Source organism: Hippocampus guttulatus, chromosome 13, assembly GCF_054856545.1.
Source record: "Hippocampus guttulatus isolate MCC_2025c chromosome 13, RoL_Hgut_1.0, whole genome shotgun sequence".
Classification (NCBI taxonomy): Eukaryota; Metazoa; Chordata; class Actinopteri; order Syngnathiformes; family Syngnathidae; genus Hippocampus; species Hippocampus guttulatus.
In genome coordinates, this window is record NC_141273.1 from 11,820,597 (window position 1) to 11,846,843 (window position 26,247).

Genomic DNA, 26,247 nt, shown 5'->3' on the forward strand with positions numbered 1-26,247 from the left:
TGTTTTTTTCTTTTGGGGGGTGCTTTTCCTGCCAGGAAGCTCTGTTAAACAATTTAAATTACATGTTCGTCTGCCAGAAGGGACTTTAGATCTGAATCTGCAGCTTCTGCTCTTGACACATACCCTTTGAAACTGTAGCTGAACACAAAAACGTTTTCCTTTTTTCTTCGTTAGTGCTCATATCGAGAAGAAAATTACGCCACACGCGGTTGCTTAGTAGCTACCTTGGATTGACTCAAAATAGCTTAAGTGATGACTTCTGAACTGATTTACAAAAAAAACCCAAACAAAACATTGTTTAATAACTGAAAAAGATACACCTGATCTGTGTGTGTTGTCACAGACTACTGTGATTTTCAGGTTGGCTCAAGAGACAGACATATTGCCATCCAGCCAACGTCTGTTAGACTCTTAACAGTTGCACTCAAATAACTGACCTGACTTTTAATTACTTTTTGAATGAATTGGAATCTGCATAAATTGCTTTTTAAAAAAACAAACAAAAAAAACCCACTGAAACATGTTCAAACTTGGCATGTGTGTCGTGTGCGAATCATTTTACAGAGAACAGCAGGCTTGTGTAAGGACAATCTATCTTGGTTTATTACCACTTCACACTCTCCATATTTACATAAGTTACACTGTGTATTACCAAGAATAAGGCAACACTTTTGTGATGCTGATAATATTCAGTTCACTTATGAATGAGCTGACTGTAAAAACACAATTTAGCAACATGTGTATTTTTGACTTCTGCGTTTTGTAAAGTTCATTTCATGGAGAAGGAACTTTTCAGCACATATCTTCTTCCACAGGTTGCGTCTTCACCTCCATGACCTTTGGAGGGATGTAGGAGCCCATCCCAGCCGCTCTCTCTGCCTCTGCCTGCGTGTACGGTTCCTCCTTAAGCTCTTTCAACCTAAATGGACGAAAACCAGGCGGAGGGTCCAAATACTGCATATTTCAATCCATACAAAACTATTGAAGCTTTACCGTCTTTTGTGGACTTTAGTCTTGAAATGGTCTTTCAATGATTTCATGTCCACAAAATATCTCCTGCAAGACAAAAGGTCACCGTATTACCAACTACTAATGAACAATCACGAGAATCCATTCATCCATTTTTGATTGCACTTGTCATTAAAGGGTTTTGGATGAGCTGGAGCCTCTCCCACTCAACTTTTGGCGAGAGAAGACTACATTTTTGGGAATCGGTTAGTAAACCGGAGTACTATACACAAAGATACTCTCAACTTTGAAGCAGAGTTGCAAACCACTAGTCTACTGTTCTAACCCTTCCACCAAGAGTTAATACACCATGAGCATACTGGAATGAAGAACATGTTCCAGCACTGTACATAGTAAAAAGTCAGTCATTTTGTTAGTTATTAATTACATTTGTTACATTATTTAAGCGAACTCTAATAAACCTATTTTCAATGGAGTTTAGCAGGCATGTCCCTATGAAGCATTGAGAGAAATTCAAACACCTCTTTTTTGCTCCCCTGAAAATCAAATAGGCCACAAGTTGACTGTAAATACGACTGTGACTGATACCAAATTGTGCACCACATTAACAAGACCTGCCTTCAGAGTAGACATGGCATCTTTAAAGTTGACATTTGTATCAGGTTTAAGAGAAGTTGCAATGCTGCTGTATGCAGCGTGGGGCAATCCGGATTTCAGAAAATGCCATGATAGTCTTCCAACCATCCCTCAGAACATGTTTTGAAAAATGCATGTCGCAGAGATGTTGAGACACCTGCAAACTAGTTTAAATTATGAAAAAAACGTCTCCTTCAACATTATCCAAAATGGATTGAAGGTCCTTGAGCTCTACCTCGACAGTGAGCATAAGTGCAGTTGTCCACTTACGCGCAGTGTAAACAGTAGTGCTGTGCACATCCCGTCACATCATAGTCCACTTCCTGATTAAGTAGTTTGGCAGCAATTTCAGGCTTCATATCTGAATGGATCTCATCTAAGTCTTTTGTCCGGCGCTTCGTCTTCCACGTCTTTGCAATGTTCTTCTTTTTGCCATTATTGTGGTTTTTCGTTTGTTTGGACTTCCCCATGGTTAGACCGGTGAGCTGGAAGGACAAATATGGATACAATGTAACATAGCTGAAAGGTAATAGCTTAGGTGGGGGAATCGAGTCATATGACTTGACTCGAGTCCTACTTCAGTTGCGTTCAGTGCTGTGCCGAGTTGTGCCGTTTTCTTTATGACACGACAAAAGTAAAATATAAGTCTGTTTCTTTCTAATATATCAGTTTCAACCCGTTTTCTTTGGCGTCATCATCTTCATGTTTACTTACCCCCCTCACACGTGCAACTGGAAGGAGTGGACTCATTTACTTCCGGGTCGAAAGAAAGGGCGAGTGTGACGTTTCGGTAGATGGCGTCGGCCACCGATTCTAAAAAATGAAACAAAACAAAACAAATAAATTTGCATTTCTATTTCTATAATGAACACCAAAAACATAATATGTGTAGATATAGATAAAGAAACATTGTTCTTATGTAATTTATAATTCTTTAAAACGCCATAACACGGAGGTCAATGACTTGACAAATCGCCTTCTAATCTATGACTGGACTGTACTTGAGTCAAATGATTAAGATGGTTGTCATGGTGGGCGGCCCGGTAAGTCCAGTGGTTAGCACGTCAACTTCACAGTGCAGAGGTACCAGGTTTGATTCCAGCTCTGGCCTCCCTGTGTGGAGTTTGCATGTTCTCCCCGGGCCTGCGTGGGTTTTCTCTGGGTACTCCGGTTTCCTCCCACATTCCAAAAACATGCATGGCAGGCTGATTGAACGCTCTAAATTGTCCCTAGGTGTGAATGTGAGCGTGGATGGTTGTTCGTCTCTGTGTGCCCTGCGATTGGCTGGCAACCGATTCAGGGTGTCCCCCGCCTACTGCCCGAAGACAGCTGGGATAGGCTCCAGCACCCCCCGCGACCCTAGTGAGGATCAAGCGGTTTTCTGAAAATAGATGGATGGATGGTTGTCAGGGTTCTGCAGTTTGCAGATGAACTGATCATTTGAAGCAAACATGTCAGGATGCAGATAGATACAAAGATGCAGAGCCAGGAAACGGTAACAGTGACACAAGCCTTGCTCAAGTCACCTATCTATTCATATGCCAAAGAGCCCCAATCTAACAGATGGAAGGATGGCTCTCAGTACTTATACTCAGCCAGAAAGTACACCGAAGCCCGAGTATGCACCAAATGCACACAAGTGAAATGGTAAAGTAGAGTTTAAATATGTCAACAATCAAGAGAGAGAATGAGAGAGAGAGAGGGGGAGAAAAAACATTTGTTTTTTCTAAAGTTTGGATCAAATTGTTGCTCTCGATTTCCAAAATGTTAGCGACCTCTGGTTGTCTGAAAGACAGTGCAGTAATCATTGCAGATCAATGAGTGGCGGTAATACACTAGGACAATTTGTAAACCGCGATCAGACACAAAGAAGAAGAAAAGAAGGCGGTGTCAAACTGTCCTAGTGCATACGCGCCGTGGAGGAGAGGGAAGATGGCGGAGCGGAACGTCGATCTTGATCACGAAAGGAGCGAGCGGGGCCTGGACACGGCCGAGGACACGCTGGTTGCAATGGAAACCCTGTTGGCCACACTGAGGGCATTCGAAGACGGGCTTAGGCAACAGGAATTGTCCGTGGCATCGTCCGCGGACTACTGCGACAACTTTTGTCAGGTAACGAGTGCGTGAATCCTTGATACTAGCATTAGCACACCGCTGGCTCAGTTTGGGTTGTTTTCCTGAAGATAGTCGAGATGCTCTGGGATCGGTTGCGCCCCTTTTGTAATTAGAAAACGCGTTTCTGAATAAACGTATACTACTCGGCGTCCAGCAGCGAGTTTAAAAGAATTAACATTATGATCGCACAATATTAATTAAATGCGGTTCACTATTGGCTCTGTTGAAATCAATATTGAGTGTTTGAGGAAGCTCAGCAACACCCCTCGTACTACAGTATTGTGATCTGCATTCGTAATTGCACGTTGAGACATGCAAATACTGCTCTGGTCAAATCTGACACTTTATTACATTTGACTGTAAGAAAACTTTTTTTCCCCCTAAAGATATTTAAAAATATATTCTTTTGTATAGATCTTTCATTGTGTGTCCATTAAGGCTGTTCCAGGTAATAAAGTAACCCATGTTTCTATAATTAATTTTAAATTAACCACTGTGTGCTTAAACCGAACAAAACGGGGGGAATCTTGAATCTGAAACTGGAATATCAAAGTAAAAGTGTTTCTATTTTTCAAACATAAAGAACAGAAGTCAGAGATTTGAGGGTGCCTTGACACAGCCAAAAAAAACAAAAACAAGTACAGTACCTGCAATGGAGAAAGAGAAACGTATCAATGTATTCAATCAAGAGAAAGAAAATAATGAGGTCATGAGCCCATGAAGCCACCTGACTATGAACCATGGAGAAACACCACATCTACCAGCTTGCAATTTTGTGTTCCTCACATCATATTAGCATACTACTGTAAGTAGAGTCAAATTTAACCATAACGCAACAATCAACATTTAAATTTGCATCTCGTATATCCTACTTCTTTCTTGCAACGCCTTGTTTTGCACAAACTAGCCTCTTTCCAACTCAGGCATCACCTTAGTCGGAAGTAGTCCCAATGTAATTACACTCAAATCTCCTAGGCTGAGATCCTTTTAGGAGGTTCCCCCTTGTGGATGTGCCATAAATAGACAGTGGGGAATTAATCAAGGCTCCCCGTGGATACCCAGCGTGCAAGGGTGTCTGTCTGGTACTCAGGCGTCTCAGGGTGACAAGCTCACTATCCTGCGGGATGTAGGCGGCACACATTTTCAAATGTTAAAATTTAACCTTAGTGTCGAACCAGTAGGTTTTCAAAGGTAATGTCCATGTGGACAAAATTATTTCGTACCCCTCTGTAAATGAAAGCAAACAAATCCACAATGGTCAGAAATAACTTGACTTTGATAAAAGAAACAATACGGTAGTTAAAATTAACCTAGGAACATCGGAGATTGCCTCTGATTTGTGGTTCAACAGAATGGCATTGGGGAGAAAAACAATTGTGACACAGGCACTGACGAAAATGATATTTCTGCACTATATACAAACCTCATTCCAATGAATAAAATTCATAGTTAATGATTATTTGCTCAAAACAAGAAAGTGTATCAGTTTGATTTTGACAGCCAGCTAACACCGAGTGCCAAAAATGTCTTTTTGAGCATATTTTCAATCAACTAAAGTGAATTAATCATTTCCGCGGTGTATTTGATGTTCGTGGTTGCGCCATGACCCTCTCCCAGCAACTTGATGTTCCTGTGAATATATCTACGCGGGACTGGAGCCAACAGTTTGGGGACATGGCCGCAGGAGGAAAATTGATGACAAATTGAAGAGCTGGATAATATGAATGGTAACAAAAGAGCCCAGTACACCTTCCAAAGAAATTAAAGGTCAACTTTAAGGTCAAGGTACATTGATGTCAGATCGCACTGTCCGTCCTGAATTTGAGCCAAAGTAGACTTAGTTAGAAGCGACCAAGGAGGATACCACGGAAAATTATGGGAATTTCACCTCATGATCATTATGACCAAAGTTCTCAAGATTACCGGTATTAGCAGGATATGTATTTTGAATACAAAAATATCATTTTTGCAACCCTATGTACTTCTTGACATTGGGAATTGTAAATGGCGACACCGACTGCACTTTTTGGAGAGCCCGCAAAACATACAAAAAAATTGCTTCTAGTGACGTCCTGGTGACACTTTTTTTTATTTTAAATTACCTGAGGCCGAATACTATTAGCATTAAGTCACCAAATACAGGAATTATACAGCATTTATGTTTATTGAATGTAAACTTTAAACCTAATACATAGCAATATGGAGGATGTTTTATAAAAATGTATTCTAATGTAAATTGCCTGGGGATGCAAGTGGCACCAATTTGGTGGACTCACCCATGTAAGCTTTAACATAGAATGAGGGATTCCTTTGTTTGATACATTTGATTTGTCTAATGGTAAACAAAACATTTATATTGTTATTTATAGGCTTGTGCAGGCTAAAATGAAGAGTCCACCCAACTGTGTAGTTGTTGGGTACATACGTGACTTCTCTCATCTAGAAAACAACACGATTGATGTATGACCTGGTTAAGTGCAACCAGTGGAGAATGACCTTGCTTGGCAGCAAATAATTGGCACTTGTTAAACTTGAATTTGAGGTGTAGGCGTTCGCAAGTGTCACACCTGTCACACCTGTCACAAACCTGTCTGTCGCTCTCTCAACTCTTTGGCAATGCCGTTTAGCGGAGAGGGTACTTGATATTGGGCGAGGCAGGTATTTTATACTCTTAATAAAAAGGGCAATATTCTAAAAAAAACAAAAAGTGGCACTGCGAGGGGAAAAATGGACTTTGTTCATATACAGCATTTGTTTGAAAAGAAAACCGCAATCCATGTGGGGATGTCAAGATTTTTGATGATTCATTACAATTACTGTATATCCGAGCTTTTAGTTGACCGGGAGCTTAGATAGTAGTATTGGTCTGTTATTGATTGATTGATTTTGCTGAATCAGTATGATACATAATTACAGTTGGAGCGGTGTGGCCAACTGTTTGAAATCTGTTTACCATTTATTCCTAAACCATGGACCATTTCATTCTTCAAAATACTCGCTATGTATTTGACAGTTTGTATGGGTTATTTTCCCCTCGCTAAGCCAATCCCCTTGGGCCTAATCAGTAGCATCTCAAACCAGACAGTGCCAAGTGGGATCAATCAGGTGTAGTCTAGCGTCTCCCTTTTCCCTGATGAGGAAACGCCTCAGAAATCTCACCTGCTTATGATTGTTCTAATGGGGAAAACCAATGTCATGTAAGTATCTGTGTATTTTTTTTCCTCCCCCAGGCACTTATGCATTATGCTGGCAGCAGAAACTCCATAGACCATGGTCTTCCACTTCTGGAGGTCTACTGCCTTTCGATAAATTGCTTCGCAGCTGCCCGCTCGCACCTCACCGCGGAGTCGGACAAAGTGACTCTTGTTTTGAAGAGGCTAGCTCTGTGAGTACAAGTGCTCCAATGAAAATGTGTTGTGTACTCCTTTGGCAATATCCCACAAAAGAATAGGACTTAATTAGGTGCTAATTAATTGCCTCCACGTTAACTGTGCTGCATGTAGTCCCTAGCATGCTATCTAGAGTCTACCATTTTTGCATCACTCCAATTAAAAAAAGAAAGAAATTAGATCTGTATCTCTATTTGGGGTGCAATATGATGCAAGGACGATTCGATTTTAAGGTGGAATCATTTGTTTTGATTCAGTGGGCTTATGATTCGATTTCATATGGTACGGCGCAGTTCGAGAAGGTATGATCCAATTAGTTTCTTGTTGTGTGTTGGTCCTGCAACAGACACTCTTCTTAAACACATTTTGAACCAATATCAACTTGTGCGCTTCTTTCAGAGTTGGAATCAGTCGTTTGCCTGTACCTTTCGGATAGCAGTGGCTGCCCTATCAGAGGCTTAACAAAGGCACAATGGCGGCAGACCAGTCCGATTTATCACTTACTGTCCAAGCTCTTTTATGTTGAAAGTAATTTTTCACCAATGACTTTGGACCCAGTGATGTGTTTCTGCCTGGAAGGCACAGGGACAGTGCCATTGCGCCTCTTTCCCAGAAACTCTTTGGGAAAGGAGCTTTTGTGATGCCTCTGACATGATGGCAGAAGCCCACAAATTTGTCGATCAACCAGCGACACCATTTTGCGTTGGTACCTTAATGGGGGCCAGCGCCAAAGCAAATTATTCTATTTTTACCACTCATGTATCGCTCACTTGACTCGAAGTGTCCTCTCTCTGCCTTCTCAGAGTAGCAACACCCTCTGCGCAAGTTTAAATAATCTAATGTGGACAGTGTTTCATTTTATTTTTAGAATATGCCATGAGCCAATAGAAACAAACAAGATCTTCCATAGTCTACTCTAAAAACAACTACAGTTCATCATTGGAATGCTGAGCTGTATGATTTGGAGAAGCCACTATGAATAAATGTGCAAGTAATACCTCCAATGATTAAATATATTGCGCAAATATGGATGGCATGATAAGGATCGAACCAAATAACTTCTGTATTAACTTGCTTTTAACATTCGAGTAACATCATCAATATGCGATCATAAGTGGATTCTCATGGCGCATGACAACATTCATGTTTATTGCTGAGAGCTCTCTATGACCATTTTAAGGAATGGAGCCGGGTGGCGCTGTACCTTCGAAGGGGTTCACTGTTTTTGTGGGAAAGCATGCACATTCCTAAAGATAAACAAATACAACAAACTGTGTCAAAAGAAAATGTGTCGGTAACATGCAGTTTAGCAGCTCTCACAACAAACAATGACACGGAAAATAATTGCACATGTCAATCAGAATCTGAATCCTGTTATTGGCATGTATGCAAAACACACAAGGAATTTCCGGCAGTAAGGGCTACACTGGTATTGCAATAACAAGCAATTATGATAAACAAGAGCTGTGGATATCGTATGAGTTAGTTTTGATCAATTACCCCAGCAATCTTTTTGTTTGTCCTGCAGAAGCTGTTTTGAACTGTTTCTGTCAGTGCCGGATAATGAAATCCCTTATGAAGCCTGGGTTCAATTCCACCAATCTGTTCAGGTAAGAATACTTCTATTCGTGTTGACTTCAGAGGAACCGAAGATGACCAAGTACACATGTCATCAATACGATGAAATCAACATATCCATTGATCAATCATCATTGATCGTTTCACCATGCCGTGCACGTTTTTTGGCGCCAAAGGAGTGGCTTGAAAAACGTGAAGCCCACAAAATGTCAAATGTTAAATATTCACATCGATTTTATACTGTATTAAAACAAATAAGCCGTAACACAAAAAGCTGCTCAAGAGTAATATTTTCTGAAAGGCTTCAATGATAAGTCTGAAAATGTTGCATGTGAAGCAATCATTTCAGCTCATTGTATTATATTTTTCTGGCAGGGCTACCACGACATGGCTTTTGGGCCCCCCCAAAAAGACTTGATCCAAGGACGCTCTGTTGGATCATAGTGTTATTTTTGTGTATGTAATGATTATGTGCCACTTTTGCAAATAAAGTTGGATTTGTACAAATTATCCATATTTAGTCAAAATTTAAACTCATCTAAAATCTGTAATTGAGATACTGTCAACCGTAGAACTACAAAGTACTATAAAAATGAACTTTGTACCCTGCCCCAATAAAAATATTTGTGTTTATTTGCTATGAAGTGGAAGACGCATTCCTTTGCAATTAGGCCCCCTTTTATTGAGGCCAAGGCCAAGTCACCCAGTCTGTGTTTATTCTTAACAAAAATGTTTTCTTTTGAATTCTTTCAGATTGCACATGACACCTTGTTACAGTACGGCAGTACAGACCTTCAAGCCTTACTGCAGATCACAGGAGAGGGGGGTGCCTGGAGCAATCCCATCCTCGCAGCTCTCCTCTCAGGCCAGCCTACCATCCAACAAGAAGGTTAAAAGAAAACACTTGTATTAAACCGGAGTAACTTCAATGTTCGCATCATATTGTCGTCTTTGTAATAGTTCACTCATCAATGCATTATTTAATTCTTTTTGTAGTCGACGCCTATATCAGCTTGGAGGGCGAGGGCTTCATGGAGATGCGCGTGAAGCATTTGGAGAAGATGGGCGAGGTGGCCAAGGCTGTGGTGCTGGCAAAAGCTTGCACAGACTGCAGCGCCATCTCCAACCAAGCCACATTTCGTCACACATACGTCTCTTTGCTCTGCCAGCTGCTTCCCAATGAAGAAGCAATTATGGAGGTAAAGGCTGGCTGTTCCTTCTCATTTGTCTTAATGCACTCCTATTTTTCGAGCACAATTCTTTTCCTCATCAAAAATGTGTTTTCTGGTCTCCTTCCTCACATAATATTATGCTTTACTCCCGAACAGATATCCAGGCAAGACTGCAAGGATGTTCTTGAGATTACCACAAACTTGGAGATGGAGGGGGAGGAGAATACGGGCTTCATCTTGTGCACGACCTTCTTGACGCAGCAGCTTCAGCAGCCCAGCCTTGATCATTCCTGGTGAGTCTTGCTGAAAATTGATGCGCTTATCAAGTTGCTACTTAGCTCATTAAACTTTGATTAACTCCTTCTTCTATCCATAGGGAGCTGATACAACTATGGAGTAAGCTTCAGAGGAAGCTGGACCCTTCTCTCATGTCTCTTCTTGAAAGATGCCTTCAGCTGGGTGCCATTGCCATAACAGTGCAACATTTGCTTTACCTGGTCCGTTTAATTCAGACAGAGGTACGATTTCTGTTTCCACACCGTCTACATAGTAATGTCGGTTACAGAATTACACGATAACGCGGCAAATAGTATCATATTCATGTGACAGCAATGGCGGGATGATTCATTAATACATTGGAATGCGTCACAGTATCTACGGTTTTACGGATGTAACGATAACGGTAAAATCGCGATATTAAAATAGCTGCGATGTTGTCGCCGTCATGGCGCGATATTAAACGCACCATATTTGTTAAATAGGTCAGGTTATATTTTCCATTTGTGCACTCCCATTACCTGGTGGTTAGTTTATTAGTGCAGTTTGATTTGAAGTGAGCATGTTTTGGATGCCTACGTTTAAAACCCACGATAATCTGAAGGGGAACACAACATGTTTGAATCGCTGCACAAATTCTTGTGTAACTCGATTCACAGTGTGTGTATGCATTTGCTTGAAAGTGCCTCAACATTAAGTTTTGTTACTATTATCAGGCGAACAAAGCATTGTGAACTAAACTTGTTTCTCGAGCGCAACATAGGTCACTCTCAGAAGCCACAAACATTTTGAAAATGTAAACTTTTGTGATTGTGATATTGCTATTCCTGAAAACTATTTTAAACTATTTCTGCGTTTTTCAGGCAGAGGCAGTGAGCACCGCTGCCTCAGTGGAGCTGTGTGTTAAAGCTCTACAACTCCCAAAACACGATGACTCAGAAAGCAGAATCGGCATCTGTAAGGTGGTGTCTGGCCTCCTCCTCAATGATCTGGAAGTCAGGCGGGCCTGCCTCCTCACAGAGTTCCTGCTTGGCCCCAGCCAGCAGGTCTTAAACCGCCTCCAGGAGCTCTACCAGTGCCCAGACCAAAAATACGAAAATGAAAGCGGCCTGATTCCCAACTCGCTACGCTGTGAACTGCTGCTCGTGCTGAAGGCACACTGGCCCATTGACCCGGAATTTTGGGACTGGAAAGCCCTCAAGTATCACTGTATCTCCCTTCTTGGGTTGAAACCTGAGTCGGAAGGGGAAGAGGAAGAAAGTGAGAAACCACCTACGCTTCAAGTCAACACACTGGCAAAAGAAACTGAGCACAAGCCTTGTGTCAATGGAAGTCGTCTTCTTCACAAGCAGCCTGAACAGAAACCTTCTCACGTGGTAGGAGGAGAAGGAGGAGTGAGGAGAGCCAAGCTCTGTTGTCGGATTTGTACACGGTCCTTCACTGACATTCAAATCATACACCACTCCAAAAGACACGTCATGGACGACAGACACCCCTGCCCGATTTGCCTGCAGAATTTTAGGAGCAGAAAGGAGCTTCTTCCTCACATGAAACATCACCTCCAAAGTGAAACGCCTCAATGCAGTACCAACATAAAGATTGAAGATGATGAGATTGAACCCGGTGAGATAACCGTTGACCCTTCTTTAATTTTGTGTTACGAGTCGACGCACGATCCTGAAGTCCTGCAGCACATTGTGCGGCAAGCCAAAACTGTCAAAGACAAGTGCGCGGACAACGAGCATGTGACATTCGATTACATTAACCAGCACTTCAGTCTGCAGAACCGAGAGGAGTATTTCTGTCCTGGAACCGGATGCTCCAGGGTTTTTAAACATTCCAAGTACTTGTACGTGCACTTAAAGTCAGAACATAAAGACGATGAGAACGTAAAGCATTTTCACCAGATGAGAGAGCAACGGGAGAAGTGCGCCTTCTGCCGGCGCCATTTTGTCTCCGCTTACCATCACCACAAACATCGAAGAACTCACTACTGTCAGCAACCGTACATGTGTCTGGTGATGGGCTGCGGCGCTCGCTTTGGTTCGTCCAATGAGCTCGTGTTGCACAAGCAGATCCATGGCTATCAGCTGAGCTACCAGTGCGAGCTTGAGGGCTGCTGTGTGAATTACTCAGACCTGGGACAACTTTATCACCACGAAGCACAACATTTCAGGGATGCTGCATTCACCTGCCCAACCTCCATCTGTAAAAAATTCTACTTTTCCAAAAGGGAATTCATTGAGCATCTATCCACACACAACATTGCTTTCTCTGAAAAGGACTTTGAGGCTCAGAGGAAAGCGAAAGAGACCATTTTCAAGGCTGATTTGGAAAGGGCGTCCCTTGTTCATAGTCCAAATGATGCGGAAGATTGTGCCATCGAAGAAGGCCAACAAACTTCCTCGGGGAATTGCGTTTCCTCCTGTCAACCAGCTGGCGACGCCAAGCCCGAAGCGGTGGTGACCATGGTGGCTATGTGTTTCGATGGAAGCAAGTTCACCTGTGGTTTTGAGAAGTGCGGTATGACTTTCTCCCGAGCTCGAGATGTCCAGAGGCACCTGAAACATGCCCACCCAGAACACCTTAAACTGGAGAGCAAAGATCACAAACATGACAAGGAGCAGGGTCCAAAGTCCAAAAAGATGAAGACTGAACTGGAGTCGGACAACGAAGAAGGTGAAAACCAGCTCTCGGCTCCCTGCTCACCTGGAGAAGATGGAAACGAATGGACGACCCCACCCCACTATACAACAAGCCTTGCAAAAAATGATCTCCTTCAGGAAATTCTCATAGGGCTAAGTAGACTGGATCTCAATTCCGTGTCGCCACATAGTGTCCCAAATAAGTCGCCTCGGTCCGTCGGAGGAGCAAACGCATGCCTTCACCAGGCTATCGAAAAACAACCTGTGGTTTTGCTTTCGAAAGCATCTTCCCGGCTGCCTAAAAGAAATGTAACAGAAGAAAGAGCGGTCGAAAGGCTTGACGATGCTAAACCCTACACTTGCGAGATAGGAAAGTGCAGCTTTAGGACTGCGCGGAGCTACAGTCTGCTGCGCCACTACGTTAATATGCACGGACGCCTGCTTGAAGAGGCCAAAAGAATGACTTGTTTTAAGGACACGTCATTTAAGCCCTTTAAGTGTCATATGTGTAGCAAGAGTCACCGAGAAATGAAAGGATTGAGCACCCATTACATTCGGACACATAACCTCCATGTCAGTTTGGTGGACGCATTTAGTCAAAGATCTACCCAACCTACAAACCCGAGCTTGAACCCGACAGTGAGGATAGATGTACCCAGTTGGGAACACGGGGTGAAAAAAAACTGTGAAAATAAACAAAACCCGAGTACTTGTTCTTCATCCTTGGCTGTAAATCTAGCCGAGATTCAAGAGGAAGAAAGTGACCACAAGGGAGATGGCGAGGATGGGATTACACCTCCGGTCAGAACAAGGCGTTTGGTGTCCAAAAGTAACCTCTGCTATATTCTAGATAAATTCAATAAACCGTTTCATTGTGTTGCCAAAAACTGCGACGCAGCCTTCTCCACCCAGGGAGGCCTCGTGCGCCACCTTCAGCTCACACACCATTACAAGCGCTCTCAGCTCCTGTTGGAACAGGAAATGCAACACGATCCCGAAGTCAAAAAGGAGAATGTGAAGAAAAGCCCTTACCCAAACTCTGACGAACCGAAACCCCAGTACAAATGCCAGTTTGTCAACTGCAACGCCTCCTACCATCTCAAAAGCAGCCTGGCGCGTCACACCCGCATTGTGCACTCTCAAATGTCAGGGCTAATTCGGTGCAAGTATGAGGGCTGCACTAAAGTATTCACCCACAACGAGGCACTGAAAAAACACACCCTGTATCGACATTGCGAGTACTACGACTCTTTGGTGGTACGGCTCCAAAGCACTCACAAAAAGTCCATTTCAGGATGCCAAAAGAAGCTTATCGTAACGCCCCCTAACTCTGCCACACCCGCCTCAACCGGATCGCCCACGCATGAACGGAAACAACCCGCCCAGTCGGAGGATGAGGTTGACGATGTCAGCAAAGACGAAAAAAAGTTGATTGTTAAAAAGAAAAGCTCTTTCAACGCTTATATTTTCAGATCGCATGAAGAGGCTTTACAGATGTGCCAAGACCGTTGTTTACGCGTGGCCCACCCGTGCATGATTCAAAACTGTGACTCTGTCCTCAAGTACGTAAACAGCTTGAGCCGCCACTACAGAGCGGTTCACCACATGAAAAATCGCTACCTTCGAAATAATGCCGAGAAGCTCTTTTACAATGCGGAGCAGCTGGAGGAGTTGATTCAGAAGAAGTCAGCTCGGCCAACCGTCGCAGTAAAAGAGAACCCGAATGGAGTTTGCAAAATGGAGTATCAGCCAAAGGCGGAGACATCGCAGGAACAGGATGGACAGGTAAAACTGCACTCCGCCAAGGCGGAAACCCAAATGGAGGCTCTTTCAGATCCTCTGAGATTCCCTGTGGAGGAAGTACTGCCCCCTGCAGAGAGAAACGGTGTCCTCGTCGGTGCCGATGACGTGCTGTACGGAGAACCGAGTACCGGCACGCACGCTGACGATACTGTTGTCACAACGCCGAATGGTCACAAACAAGTCGAAAAATTGCTCAACTTGGAACAGATCAAACCTCTCCTTCGCCCCTTTACTATCAATCTCTCGCCCCCATGCTCTGTAATCTTTACGGCAGAGGAGGGCCTTCAGGATGCTTCAAAAGACAGTAAAGTTCCTCTGCCTGTACGGCAGCCTCTCAAGCGAAAGAATGAGATCGCCGTACAGCCATCAAACGTGATCGACCCTCAGCCTCTCGGCCCCCCACCACACCCTTTTGACATTACCACATACAAGCCAGTCGGCTTTGAGGTTTCCTTCCTCAAGTTCATTCAAGACACCGCGCCAAATGACAAAAAGACGCTCATCGCCAAACGGCGAGACTCCTTCCGGCGCAGTTGTTCAGTCAAGGAAAACAAGCGGCTGGGAATCTCGTTCACGCGAAGCAGACGCAGTCATCCGATGCTTCACAAATCCCGCGGTACAACTGCGGACTTCCCCTCTGTCCGAAATTTGAAGTCCATCCTGGACAAAGCCCTTGCTGGGTGTGGCGACTTGGCCATCAAGCAGCTTCAGTACCTCAGACCCGTGGTGGTCCTGGGCAAGCCAGTGTGTACGGCCACCCTGCCTCAGCTCTTCCCTCCAGAACCCAACAACAGCAAACTGCTTCTGGGAAGCAAAGTTTAACATTGCACCTTTTAAAATTGAGTTGGACTTTAAGTGTTAATCTTTTTATTTTATTTTTTTTTTTTAATTTGTGATGCTGTGTTTTTGTTACTTAGGTTGAGAAATGGAAGGCTCGCAAATCAGCAACACAATTAAAGCCATGACCCCCCCCCCCATTCCTACCAAATCGAATTTTCTCACGTATATACATAAGCCCTTCAAGATCTATGTACATTTTCACAGATTGTTAGAAATGGTTAGTAACAGGAGGCTTTTACCTGTGTGAAAATGTAACGTACCTCCTACAAAAATCTAAATGAGTGACTGCCTGGCACAAAGTCCGTATGAAATAGGCGTGATATTTGCAGTGCTTGGAGGTGAGGTACCTGTGTAACTTTGTAATAAAGCTGAAAATTTATATCAAGTGTTGTTTTCTCATGCCATGATCACAGTGTTCTTCAATGAATAAACTAAAGGACAGGCAGACATGAGATCTGAACAGTTTTGTTGTTAACTGTACTTTATGAAACAATTTGATATCCTATCTTGTGCACTAATCACATCCTTGGGAGTATTGTGACCATACTTAAAAGGTATACAGAGTGCTGAAGTTGTCATTCCAAGAATGAAAAATAATCGGTGAAACGGATAATAGCCATACTGTATGCCATTACTAGATTTTTATAGATAAGAGGCCCTTTTGGAACTACCTCTGTGACTTTAATTCGAGGGATCTGGCAAGGCAATGATTTTCATGAAAATGTCGACCAAAGCATTGGATCCATCTTAGACAATGACGATCCTGGTGGCGCTCTTTCGACCATCTTACATGATCACCATCCTGATAGTACTACTAAAAGCGATTAAAAACATAATGGCAGGTCCTTCTCAAACCATCTTTGTAACTTTGTTCGATTAGGTGAAAATGGCAGAATGTTGGTCGGCAAAGAAGTTTTTTTGGTGCTCGGTTCAGTAAACCGGATGCGGAATTATGTTACAGGAGCGGTTCCTTTCCGGATCTTTTATGCTGTTGAACTGACTCAGCTCTCATGTATTGAAGTGTCTTTAGTCACGATGGTGGTTTAAAACCAACTCTCGGTGAACGTTTTCTTCACTTTTGGGTCGATTTGACGTTTGTAAAAGCTGTCCATTGAATAGACTAGTACGTCCGGTTTTGTGTAAAATTTGTGTGTTAGCAGCGAACCAGGTTGACGGATAATAACGTTGCTGTTAGCCTGTTTAGCTAGTGAAGCGGTTCCATCATTTCTGAGAAAAAAATTGAGGAAATATGCTCGACTTCACAAGTGAGCTGCCCGTGGAGAAGCAGATATTTTATGCTGTTTTGGGCTTTTCGTGGACAGTGTATCTATGGGAGGCATATCTTGCACATAGACAGGTAAGTTGCTACTTATTCATGAAATAGAAAGATTTAATGGTCGCATTTTTAAAAGCAGATATAGGTTGCTCAGAAAATGTAGTCGATGCTGCAGTAATTGCACAATTGGTGACAAGTGGGAAGTACTGTAAACCGATGTTAACAGTGACAGTGATGCGAGGTAGAGTATGTCAAAAGAAAGCTCTCTCTCTCTCTCTCCATACATTCATTCATTCATCTTCCGAACCGCTTCATCCTCACTAGGGTCGCGGGGGTGCTGGAGCCTATCCCAGCTGCCTTCGGGCAGTAGGCGGGCGACACCCCGAATTGGTAGCCAGCCAATCGCAGGGCACACAGAGACGAACAACCATGCACACCCTCACTCACACCTCGGGACAATTTAGAGTGATCAATCAGCCTGCCATGCATGTTTTTGGAATGTGGGAGGAAACCGGAGTACCCGGAGAAAACCCACGCAGGCCCGGGGAGAACATGCAAACTCCACACAGGGAGGCCGGAGCTTCTCTCCATACATATATATATATATATATATATATATATATATATATATTTTCAAACTTCATGTACTACGTGGGCCTGATGATCAGCCAGCACATCAACAAGGAGATCTGGTGGTATTTGTTTTGTTCTGTGCATGAGAAGACTTGAAGCAAGACTAATGAAAGGACATGCTGGAGATAAAGGATGGGTGGTTGTATTTTTGTGGTCGCCATATTGATGTTGAGATTTCATTAAATTGTTTAGCAAAGTGTTTTTCAATGGAAATATCGATGTAGTATGAATAATGCTCTGATACTATTACCATTTGAGCCTCTCTCTGTCATCCGTGCAGCGAAGGATATACAGGTCAACAACACGTGTTCCACAAGAGCTTGGAAAGATAATAGATTCTGAAACATTCGAGAAGTCCCGACGTTATCAGCTGGATAAAAGCAACTTCAGTTTTTGGTCTGGTCTCTATTCAGAGACAGAAGGAACGGTAAGATGCTCACAAGAAATGGTCATTATTAATGTAATCCATGGCGTGGTACTTGATTGATTTGTGCCCTATGTACGCTCTTCCTATTAAAGCTGATCCTGGTCCTGGGGGGGATTCCTTTTCTGTGGGAAATCGCCGGCGCAGGGACGAAACGCTTAGGATTCGGCCAGGAGTATGAGATCACGCAGTCTCTTGTGTTTCTGTCTCTCGCCACCCTGTTCAGTGCTTTAACTGGCCTTCCCTGGAGTTTGTACAACACATTTGTCATTGAAGAAAAGCACGGCTTCAACCAGCAGGTAGTCTTCCTTCTCCGAAAGAGAATAGGAAACCCTTTTTTTTTTTGATTCAGGGGAAAAAAAAGGTAGAAGTAAAATCTCTGGCACAAAGCTTTGCAGGGATAAGGTTATTGCAGTTGCACGCGCCCTGCCTGAAAATAAGTTTCATATAGCGTGCACTACATGGTCCAACATTGTTGGGGTGACCCCTATGTATCCGAGATGAGCAGAAATTTTGATGTTCTTCTTCTCTTATCGCTTGTGGCGACTGCGCCTTCTTTTGATATGTGCGGTTGGAAAAAAAACATGTACATGCATAGATTTGGTGCTCACTGCACTAAGGTCGTTTGAAGTATGCTTGCATCTCTAGTGATGGATCTGAGTGGATCAAAAAGAACATTTTTTTTCTGGCTTTTCCTCAAATAGTTGGTCAAATTCCAACTCGGACACCTTGATGGTTGTTTGACATTTTCTCAATAGACACTGGGGTTCTTCATCAAAGACACCGTGAAGAAATTTGCCGTGACTCAGTGTATCCTGCTGCCTGTCACCTCGCTGCTCCTCTACATCATCAAGATTGGAGGCGATTACTTCTTCATCTACGCTTGGCTCTTCACCCTGGCTGTTTCTCTGGTGAGTACGCAGTGGACTTTTAGAACATGATGACACCGTTGGGGCCTTTGCTATAAATGGAAGACATAAACAGGGGCCTTGGTTTACGATTGAATTCCGTTCCTACAATGGCGAGGTAAAAGCGAGTGTGTTGTTTCCCTCCGCTAACGCGGCAGCCAAGTGATTACAATGAATATTTGTATGAGAAACGTCTCTAGGCCACCAAATATAAAACCGTCAAGACAACGGTAGCTGAGTGGGCCTACTTCTGCTGCGTACTACTCTGGAGCTAGTTCATTCTGCACCGTTTGCAAAATTTAAAATATTTCCAACTGCTCTCCTGGCATGCATATTCAAGCAAGCCTCTGTTATTGGCGATCGTTTGTTGTCTAGTAAACTTGCTGCTGTCTTTCTGTTCTCAGGTCCTTGTGACCATCTACGCCGATTACATCGCTCCTCTGTTTGACAAATTCACGCCTTTGCCGGACGGGGAGCTGAAGACGGAGATCGAGGCCATGGCCAACAGTATCAGTTTCCCTCTCACAAAGGTTTACGTCGTCGAAGGTATGCGATTGACAACAGAACCGTGAGGTGTTTGTGTGCAGTTTTCAAATGTTGCCCGTGATTCCAGGTTCCAAACGGTCTTCGCACAGCAACGCATACTTCTACGGCTTCTTCAAGAACAAACGTATCGTGCTGTTTGACACACTGCTAGAGGACTATTCCCCCCTCAACAAGGGAGACGAGGCAAAGCCCGAGCAACCAGAAAATGTCGAGGTTCACACCGAATCCAAAGCCAAGCCAAAGGTTACGACGCCTTAAACGTTGTTGTTAGAATGGAGAATTTGGGTGCTTTCACCCTGGCATCTTTTCGACTGAGGGTGGAGATTCCTTTTAATATTAGCGGCCATCTCAGGGTGTTCCAAAAAATTGAGCCGGCATTTGAAATATTCTTAATTTTTTTTATTAGATGAGTAACTACATGTCATAGGAACACTCTTGCACACACAGTGCCTTTTTCATCGTCAATCTTCACTCTGAACAAGAAGTAAAAACAAAACAAAACAAAAACGAAAAAAAAAACTATTTCACACAGTGTTTAAATTTAACATAATTTGAGACCGATTTTCATGTTAAAATGAAATTAAAATTAATTTTATGGGAACACTCTGTATATTTTGATCATTTTGGTTTTCGAAGTGGTCTATTTGAGGTTTTATTTGATTTTTGGATGGTGCATTGTTTCCTCACTGGCTGTTTGAGAATATTCTAAACAAACTGGAGTCAGCGCTGAGGCATTAAAAAAAAAAAAAAAAGAAATTGTGATGCAAAATGGTGATTGTGTGATTGTGAGCTCTCCATTGGGAACCAAACCGGCAGTTTTCCTGGAAAGGTGCCAAAACAACTTTGTTCTGGATGGACATTTTTTTATTACACCACGACACTCCAAATAACCAGCCCCTGTGTTAAAAGTGTAAACAAAAGCCAAATTTTGCTTTCTTTCCAATTTTTTACTCGCTTACCTGTGCAGCAAACCAGCTTCCCGTTTACATTCTTGCAGCCAATAAGAGTCATGTGATGTGGTTTGTTTTGCAACATTTTTTCCTCTCTATTTTTTTTCTCCCCCAACAGTATGAAATCGACATATTCACACATGAAATGTGTCAACGCCCCCTCACAGCCGCCTGACATTCAAAATGGATCGAATAAATTCGATTTTGTGTTTTACGGCAATATTTTCAGTTTTCATGCACTAACTGTCGGACATTCTTACAGCACAAGAAACAAGGATGCAACAACCAAGAGATCCTTGCCGTTTTGGGTCACGAGCTGGGTCACTGGAAGCTCGGTCATACTGTCAAAAACATTGTCATCAGTCAGGTGATTATTTCACTTATTTTTCTTTTTTTTTTTGATTGGCGTGTGTAAAACATGGCGTTAACATCCGCTGTCTCGCTTTCTCCTTCAGATGAATTCCTTCCTGTGTTTCTCTCTGTTTGCTGCCCTCATTGGACGTAAGGAATTATTTGTGGCATTTGGCTTCAACGACAGCCAGCCCACTCTCATTGGCTTGATGATTATCTTCCAGTTCATCTTTTCCCCTTATAACGAGGTGACCATCAAGAAATCCTTATTTCATTTTGCAGTTCCTCCCAGTAAACTCACTGACAGTGAACCCTTGTCGTGGGGTGTACGTTAAAAACCCATCTGCAATGATTGTGATCAGACATTTTAGATTTTTAATTTTACCTTTCCCACATGCTTAAAACACATTTAAACTTAGTACACACCTAGGAATGGGCCGTTTACCGGTTTTACGGTTTACCGTGTTTTTTGTTGTTGTTGTTTTTTTTTTGAGGGGACTTCTATGTAGGGCTTAATATGATTGGCTGCTGGCAGAGTTGCGTAAACCAGCCAACTCTTTGAAGTTAGAGGCCAGTGCTAATTTTGAGACTTTGATGCCACAATATTTTTGCTCACGGTTATCATTCCGTCAGAATCTAATCTCGGCTCATCCCTACACAAAATGTACAGTGGTCAACAAAAGGCGCACAGCTCTAGATTAACATTTGTTTGTGTGCTTTAAAATGCCATGAAAAAACATTTGTTTAGAACGGCAATATCGCGGGGGTGACAATGATGAAACAGGGAGTGAACGCTGTAATTTCCATGTTTATTCTTCATCTTTGCAGCTTCTGTCCTTCTGCCTGACGGTCCTGAGCCGCAGGTTTGAGTTCCAGGCCGACGCTTTTGCGCGCAACATGGGCAAAGCCTCTGAGCTACACTCATCCCTCATCAAGCTGAACAAGGACAACTTGGGCTTCCCTGTGGCCGACTGGCTCTACTCCATGTGGCACTACTCGCACCCGCCCCTGCTGGAGCGCCTCAGAGCGCTGGGTAACGTCAAGCAAGACTGACGGGGCTGGAATGGGGAGCGGCGAGCACTGCCTCCTCCCAAGGGCCTCCGGAGACCCCTACTGGCCCTGTGACACCTCCCCCTAATCTTATTTTATCCTGTTTTAGTAAATGAATTTAATGATTTACTTTTGCGTGTGTTTTAAATTGTAAAACATCAGCACAAGGCAGCCAAAATAACTTGAATGGCACAGAGGCGTCGACAGTAAGCACACTGAAAGTACGCGTGGGCAATGTGTGTTAAATTGAATTTTGTCACTGTACAACTCATGTTTGGCAGATTGGATCAGGAGAAAGGATTTGTGCGCTGTGTACTATGGCTCAGGCGTCATCCCTGAGTGGGTTATGCGTAGTTTATTAGCCAATTAACATAAAAGCTAGACATGGCGAAGGACATGTGACAGCTTCACAGACACCCAGGTCACAATATTTAAGTCCTCGCTTCTGTTGCCAGTCATTCTCGAACCAAATCAAGACTATTAGTAATACTTAAGTTCCCAGTTTTTAAAAAAAATTGGGCCATTGTGTATGTTTTCTTAATGTGCCTCCTAATTGTCTTTCTTCTGATACTTGACCCTGTTAGAGACACAGCAGTGCTGACATTTTTATTTGCATCTGAATTTGAATTGTGATTTAGAATTTTCTTTGGAGAAGGGAACTGTTTGCTAACTGGGGTCCAATGTACAATGTGTTACCGTGCATTCGTGTGTTGATTTGTGGAAAAGAAAAAAAACATGAATGTGGTTTTGAGGTTTAAATTGAATGTTATGTTTTCTTAATTTCGGAGGTCTTAAATGAACCCAGAGTTGCCAGGCGATATGTTTATAAGGGACATTACTGGGGGGAGGGTCTGTGAGGCTTCTTAAGACAGGTTTCAAGACCATCACTTTGCTCAATAAAACTATTCCAAACCATGTATACTTCTTATTTAATTCACTGAAAACCATTAGGATACATTTATATTTAATAATGGATGATAATGAGTACAACAAAAACTATAAAATAATTAAATTCAAATATTTAAACATTCAACTTAATAGCCTTAATTATATAGTACAAGGGTGGACAAAGTATGGCCTGATTTGTTATTTGTCTGGTTCACCAAGCAGTTACATTATATATCATATATTGAATGAGATAAATACAAATTAATCAATATACTGGATTGTAACTAACTCATTTTAGGAAAAAATGCAAAAATTTCGCAACAAATACAGTACATATGTGTTATTCACTCAAAAAATGGGTGAGTCACATGATTATTGTAAATAATCAGATACGGAATACTTGCAAAAATGCACAATTTGACATATTTTATGGTTGACTGTATTTTACTCACTCCTTTGTTTATTTCCGTATTATAAATAGTAATGCAGCTTGACAACTCGTATTCATGTGTCCATCCATCTTCCGCAGTCACGACCCACAGCTCATGACCACTGGTGAAGGTAGCAATATTGATCGACGGGTAAATTGAGAGCTTCGCCTTTCGTCTGAACTCCTCCTCCACCACGGAGAGGGCACTCCACAATTTTCCGACTGAGGATAATGGTCTCAGATTTGGTGATGCGGATTTTCATCCCCAACCGCTTCACACTCAGCTGTGAACTGCTCCAAAAAGTTGGAGGTTGCAGTACAGTACCACATGATCAGTAAAAAGCAGAGGTGCAATACTGAGGCCAACAAGCCCGACCACTCAGTCTCAGCCACACCTAGAAATTCTGCGAAATATATGTTTTACATTAATTATAAATAATACATTTGACATGTTTTGCACACCGTTTTTAAATTTTTACTGGATCAGGTTATGCAATTAGGAAAAAAATCGGTAAACAACAGTTGACCTTAACTTCAGGTCGAATTGTACGTGCACGCGCAGGTTCACGCTTTTTATTTTGAGACGTTCCATTGGGCAAAATGGGGCCCGATATTGTGGTGAATTAACATATCACACGCGCAAATTAAAAAGCATCCACCAACGGAGTATCAATTTTGATCTACTTCGTTTCCAACTGAAATAACCTGACTAATATTTGCTACGTCTTCCGGAAAATAATTTCTCACGTGAAATCGACCCCTCTGTCTGGGTACCAATGGCGCCGTCCTCTGGCTGTATGTATTTACAGACAAGGGCAAACACTGAGGAAGCGTTTCGACTGTCATTGTCATTCGCCACTCACATTAGCTAGCATGGCGAGGTTCTTGAGGCCCAACATCCGTGGGTTGTTCGCTTTACAGCAGAGAATGGCATCCGACCAGGTAAAACTAGGTCCTTCGGACCGAGCTCCTCAACAAAACACCGCTTTCTGGAGCTATAATGCCATTTTGTTTGGAGTGATTTCAAATGCGTAAACATTAGCTCCATAGTTTGCCTAGCCCTGTATGACAGCTTGATCACCAGGTGTTATTTGCATGAATATAGGCTAAAAATAAGGTGAATAAGCGTTATATGGGTCGCTTTTAAATGCGTTGCATCGGTTTAACATTCGAATTGGCATGTAAATATGTGTCTTTGTCATTATTAATGACAGGGTAAATTTAACACCATCTGTTACATTAGAGAATGCCTACATTTTCCACATTTGAGACACAGGAAGTCTTGACCTCTACAATAATGTTTCCCAACCTTTTTGAGCCACGGCATACATTTTACATCTGAGAAACCTCTAGCATACTGGCAAACTAATATGTCACAAAAAGAATAATTATACAGCACTGTATACTGAAATCATGATGATCTCGTCTTGATTTAGTCACAAATGCATCTACTCGGTGTGAAATCTGGGCCTATTGAAAGTTGTTATTCTGTTGTATAATTTCAACTGGTGGAGAGTCAAATTGTACTTTCTGTCACCTAGTGGAAGGGCATTGAATTGTTCAGCCTGTCATTACACGTTGACAGCATAGATAGATGAAAGCCACTCATCCGTTTTCTATACTGCTATTTATATTCATAATGTATTCAAATTGTATTTTCTGTTATGAGTAAATTTAGCTCAAAATAAGAATTATTGTCCTCAGGTGTAGGTAGTATTTATTTTTTATTTAAAAAAAAGTTTTTTTAAGGACTAACTCCAGTATGTTTATTAGTTTGAAAAACTTGCCAAGTAAAATTACCCCTGTTATAGTGACAGATAATTTTGTTGAAATTAAATAACATTCCTCATTTACTTATTTTATTTAAGTCCATTATTTTGCAGTATAGGTGCTGTCTTCATCTTGACAGAAATTAACCATAAAAATGTCACTTACTCGCTATTCAACATTTTTTCACTGGGTTGGCTTTCACCATTGCAGCTGGGCGAGCTAGGTAAAGGTGCAGGAAAAGGTGGCGGAGCAGGCGGCTCCATCAGAGAGGCCGGTGGAGCCATGGGAAAGAAACAAGCGGCCGAGGAGGAACTGTACTTCAAGTAGGTGTTTTCCCTCCTTCACTAGGGACCTTACTGGACTTTAACGCCATCGCTTGGCCCAATGTTTTGAGACAAAATTTCAGCTGTGAGAGTGCTTGAGCTATGCAGCCTCTTGAGTAAAGTGGAGGATAAAAAATGTTGAATGATTAAGGTACTCTTATGGCCTTGCATGTGGGCCGGCAATTTACTTTAAGTAATTTAGTGACCGGTGCTAAGAGTCAAATGGAGTTGCAGACAAACCGTCCAACTTGGGCCAACTTGACTTCAGTTCCTGATGTCACTTACTTGGCCATGCCTGTTAAATGCACACATGCAATACTACAGTTGTTGTGATTTTTGTGTTCTCCATACAGTAATTACCATACTAAGACGATATGGATTTTTTGAGTCAGAATAAAATTCCAATAACCAATTAATCTGGTTGAATAATTACAAAAATATACATTTGATAAAATAGTTTTTTTTTTTTGGTCGTTTAACAGTGAAGATCCAGTCAGAGTACTGGCATTTCAATTCGTTTCAGTGCAGAAAAGTTGATATTGTGTTCTATCTGCACACAAGGCGCAAGGAGCAGGAGCAGCTGGCAGCACTGAAGCAACACCACCAGGAGGAAATCGACCACCACAAAAAAGAGATTGAGCGTCTGCAGCGGGAGATTGACCGTCACAAGGGGAAGATCAGGAAGCTGAAGCATGACGACTAACCAAAACGAGCTTCCGCCAGACATCTTTAATAAGATACAAGGCTTTATTGCATCTGCAAAAAATATATATATTCTCCCTTTGTGTTCTTCTGCCACTCACCATCTCGGAGTAGAATTGCATTACCGGCAAGACATGATTGTGTGGTCAATTGTTTTTTAAAGCACTTGAAACAGTTCACAAAATGAATGTTGTTTGCATGCAACTGTTGTATGTTTCAAACAGCAAATAAACATGACCTTGTGTGACATACATTTCTAAGAAGGAGCTCTATCTGTTTTAATATTTTAATTACTCATTCATTCTACATTACACATTCATACAGTATTATGCTTCTCTAAGTGACATCTATGAAAATTTAAAAACTTTAAAATAATTTCCATCATTTTTAAAGACATAATTTGAAATACACATCTCATTTTCTGTTACCTTTAGAGTCTAATGAGGGAATGCCATTATTACCTTTATAGTGTACTTTAGTACAGTTATGTAATGAATGCATGCATTTCGCTGTTATTTTCCCCTGAAATCCGACAATTAAATGTCATCTTTTTTTATTTGTCTCAATTGGTTA

The 26,247-nt window shown here is 42.2% G+C and overlaps 4 protein-coding genes across 5 annotated transcripts; 3 read left to right on the forward strand and 1 right to left on the reverse strand.

Annotated features, from left to right (window-relative positions):
* Positions 1 to 576: 576 nt before the first annotated feature.
* Positions 577 to 9,532, reverse strand: znf593 (zinc finger protein 593). 2 transcript variants are annotated; one of them, XM_086127221.1, is made up of 5 exons: positions 9,480 to 9,532; positions 2,320 to 2,418; positions 1,876 to 2,090; positions 994 to 1,056; positions 577 to 919 (listed from the first exon to the last, which is right to left on the reverse strand). In XM_086127221.1, exons 2-5 carry the CDS (start codon positions 2,353 to 2,355, stop codon positions 793 to 795), a joined length of 441 nt encoding a protein of 146 aa, XP_085983347.1. In that variant the 5' UTR covers positions 2,356 to 2,418; positions 9,480 to 9,532; the 3' UTR covers positions 577 to 792. The 2 variants fall into 2 exon arrangements, with proteins under 2 accessions (XP_085983347.1, XP_085983348.1); XM_086127222.1 differs by lacking the exon at positions 9,480 to 9,532 and having other exon boundaries at positions 2,183 to 2,329.
* On the forward strand, positions 3,498 to 15,868 carry rlf (RLF zinc finger). The gene is made up of 8 exons (XM_086127220.1): positions 3,498 to 3,717; positions 6,951 to 7,105; positions 8,638 to 8,719; positions 9,441 to 9,576; positions 9,684 to 9,886; positions 10,016 to 10,152; positions 10,236 to 10,377; positions 10,999 to 15,868. The coding sequence occupies exons 1-8, from the start codon at positions 3,538 to 3,540 to the stop codon at positions 15,403 to 15,405; spliced, it is 5,442 nt and encodes a 1,813-aa protein (XP_085983346.1). The 5' UTR covers positions 3,498 to 3,537; the 3' UTR covers positions 15,406 to 15,868.
* A 549-nt stretch (positions 15,869 to 16,417) lies between these two features.
* On the forward strand, positions 16,418 to 22,478 carry zmpste24 (zinc metallopeptidase, STE24 homolog). The gene is made up of 9 exons (XM_086128041.1): positions 16,418 to 16,780; positions 17,613 to 17,759; positions 17,852 to 18,055; positions 18,515 to 18,667; positions 19,069 to 19,210; positions 19,278 to 19,453; positions 20,423 to 20,527; positions 20,616 to 20,759; positions 21,340 to 22,478. The coding sequence occupies exons 1-9, from the start codon at positions 16,673 to 16,675 to the stop codon at positions 21,562 to 21,564; spliced, it is 1,404 nt and encodes a 467-aa protein (XP_085984167.1). The 5' UTR covers positions 16,418 to 16,672; the 3' UTR covers positions 21,565 to 22,478.
* A 1,178-nt stretch (positions 22,479 to 23,656) lies between these two features.
* atp5if1b (ATP synthase inhibitory factor subunit 1b) lies at positions 23,657 to 25,927 on the forward strand. The gene is made up of 3 exons (XM_086128160.1): positions 23,657 to 23,821; positions 24,860 to 24,972; positions 25,534 to 25,927. Exons 1-3 carry the CDS (start codon positions 23,753 to 23,755, stop codon positions 25,673 to 25,675), a joined length of 324 nt encoding a protein of 107 aa, XP_085984286.1. The 5' UTR covers positions 23,657 to 23,752; the 3' UTR covers positions 25,676 to 25,927.
* The last annotated feature ends 320 nt before the right edge of the window (positions 25,928 to 26,247 follow it).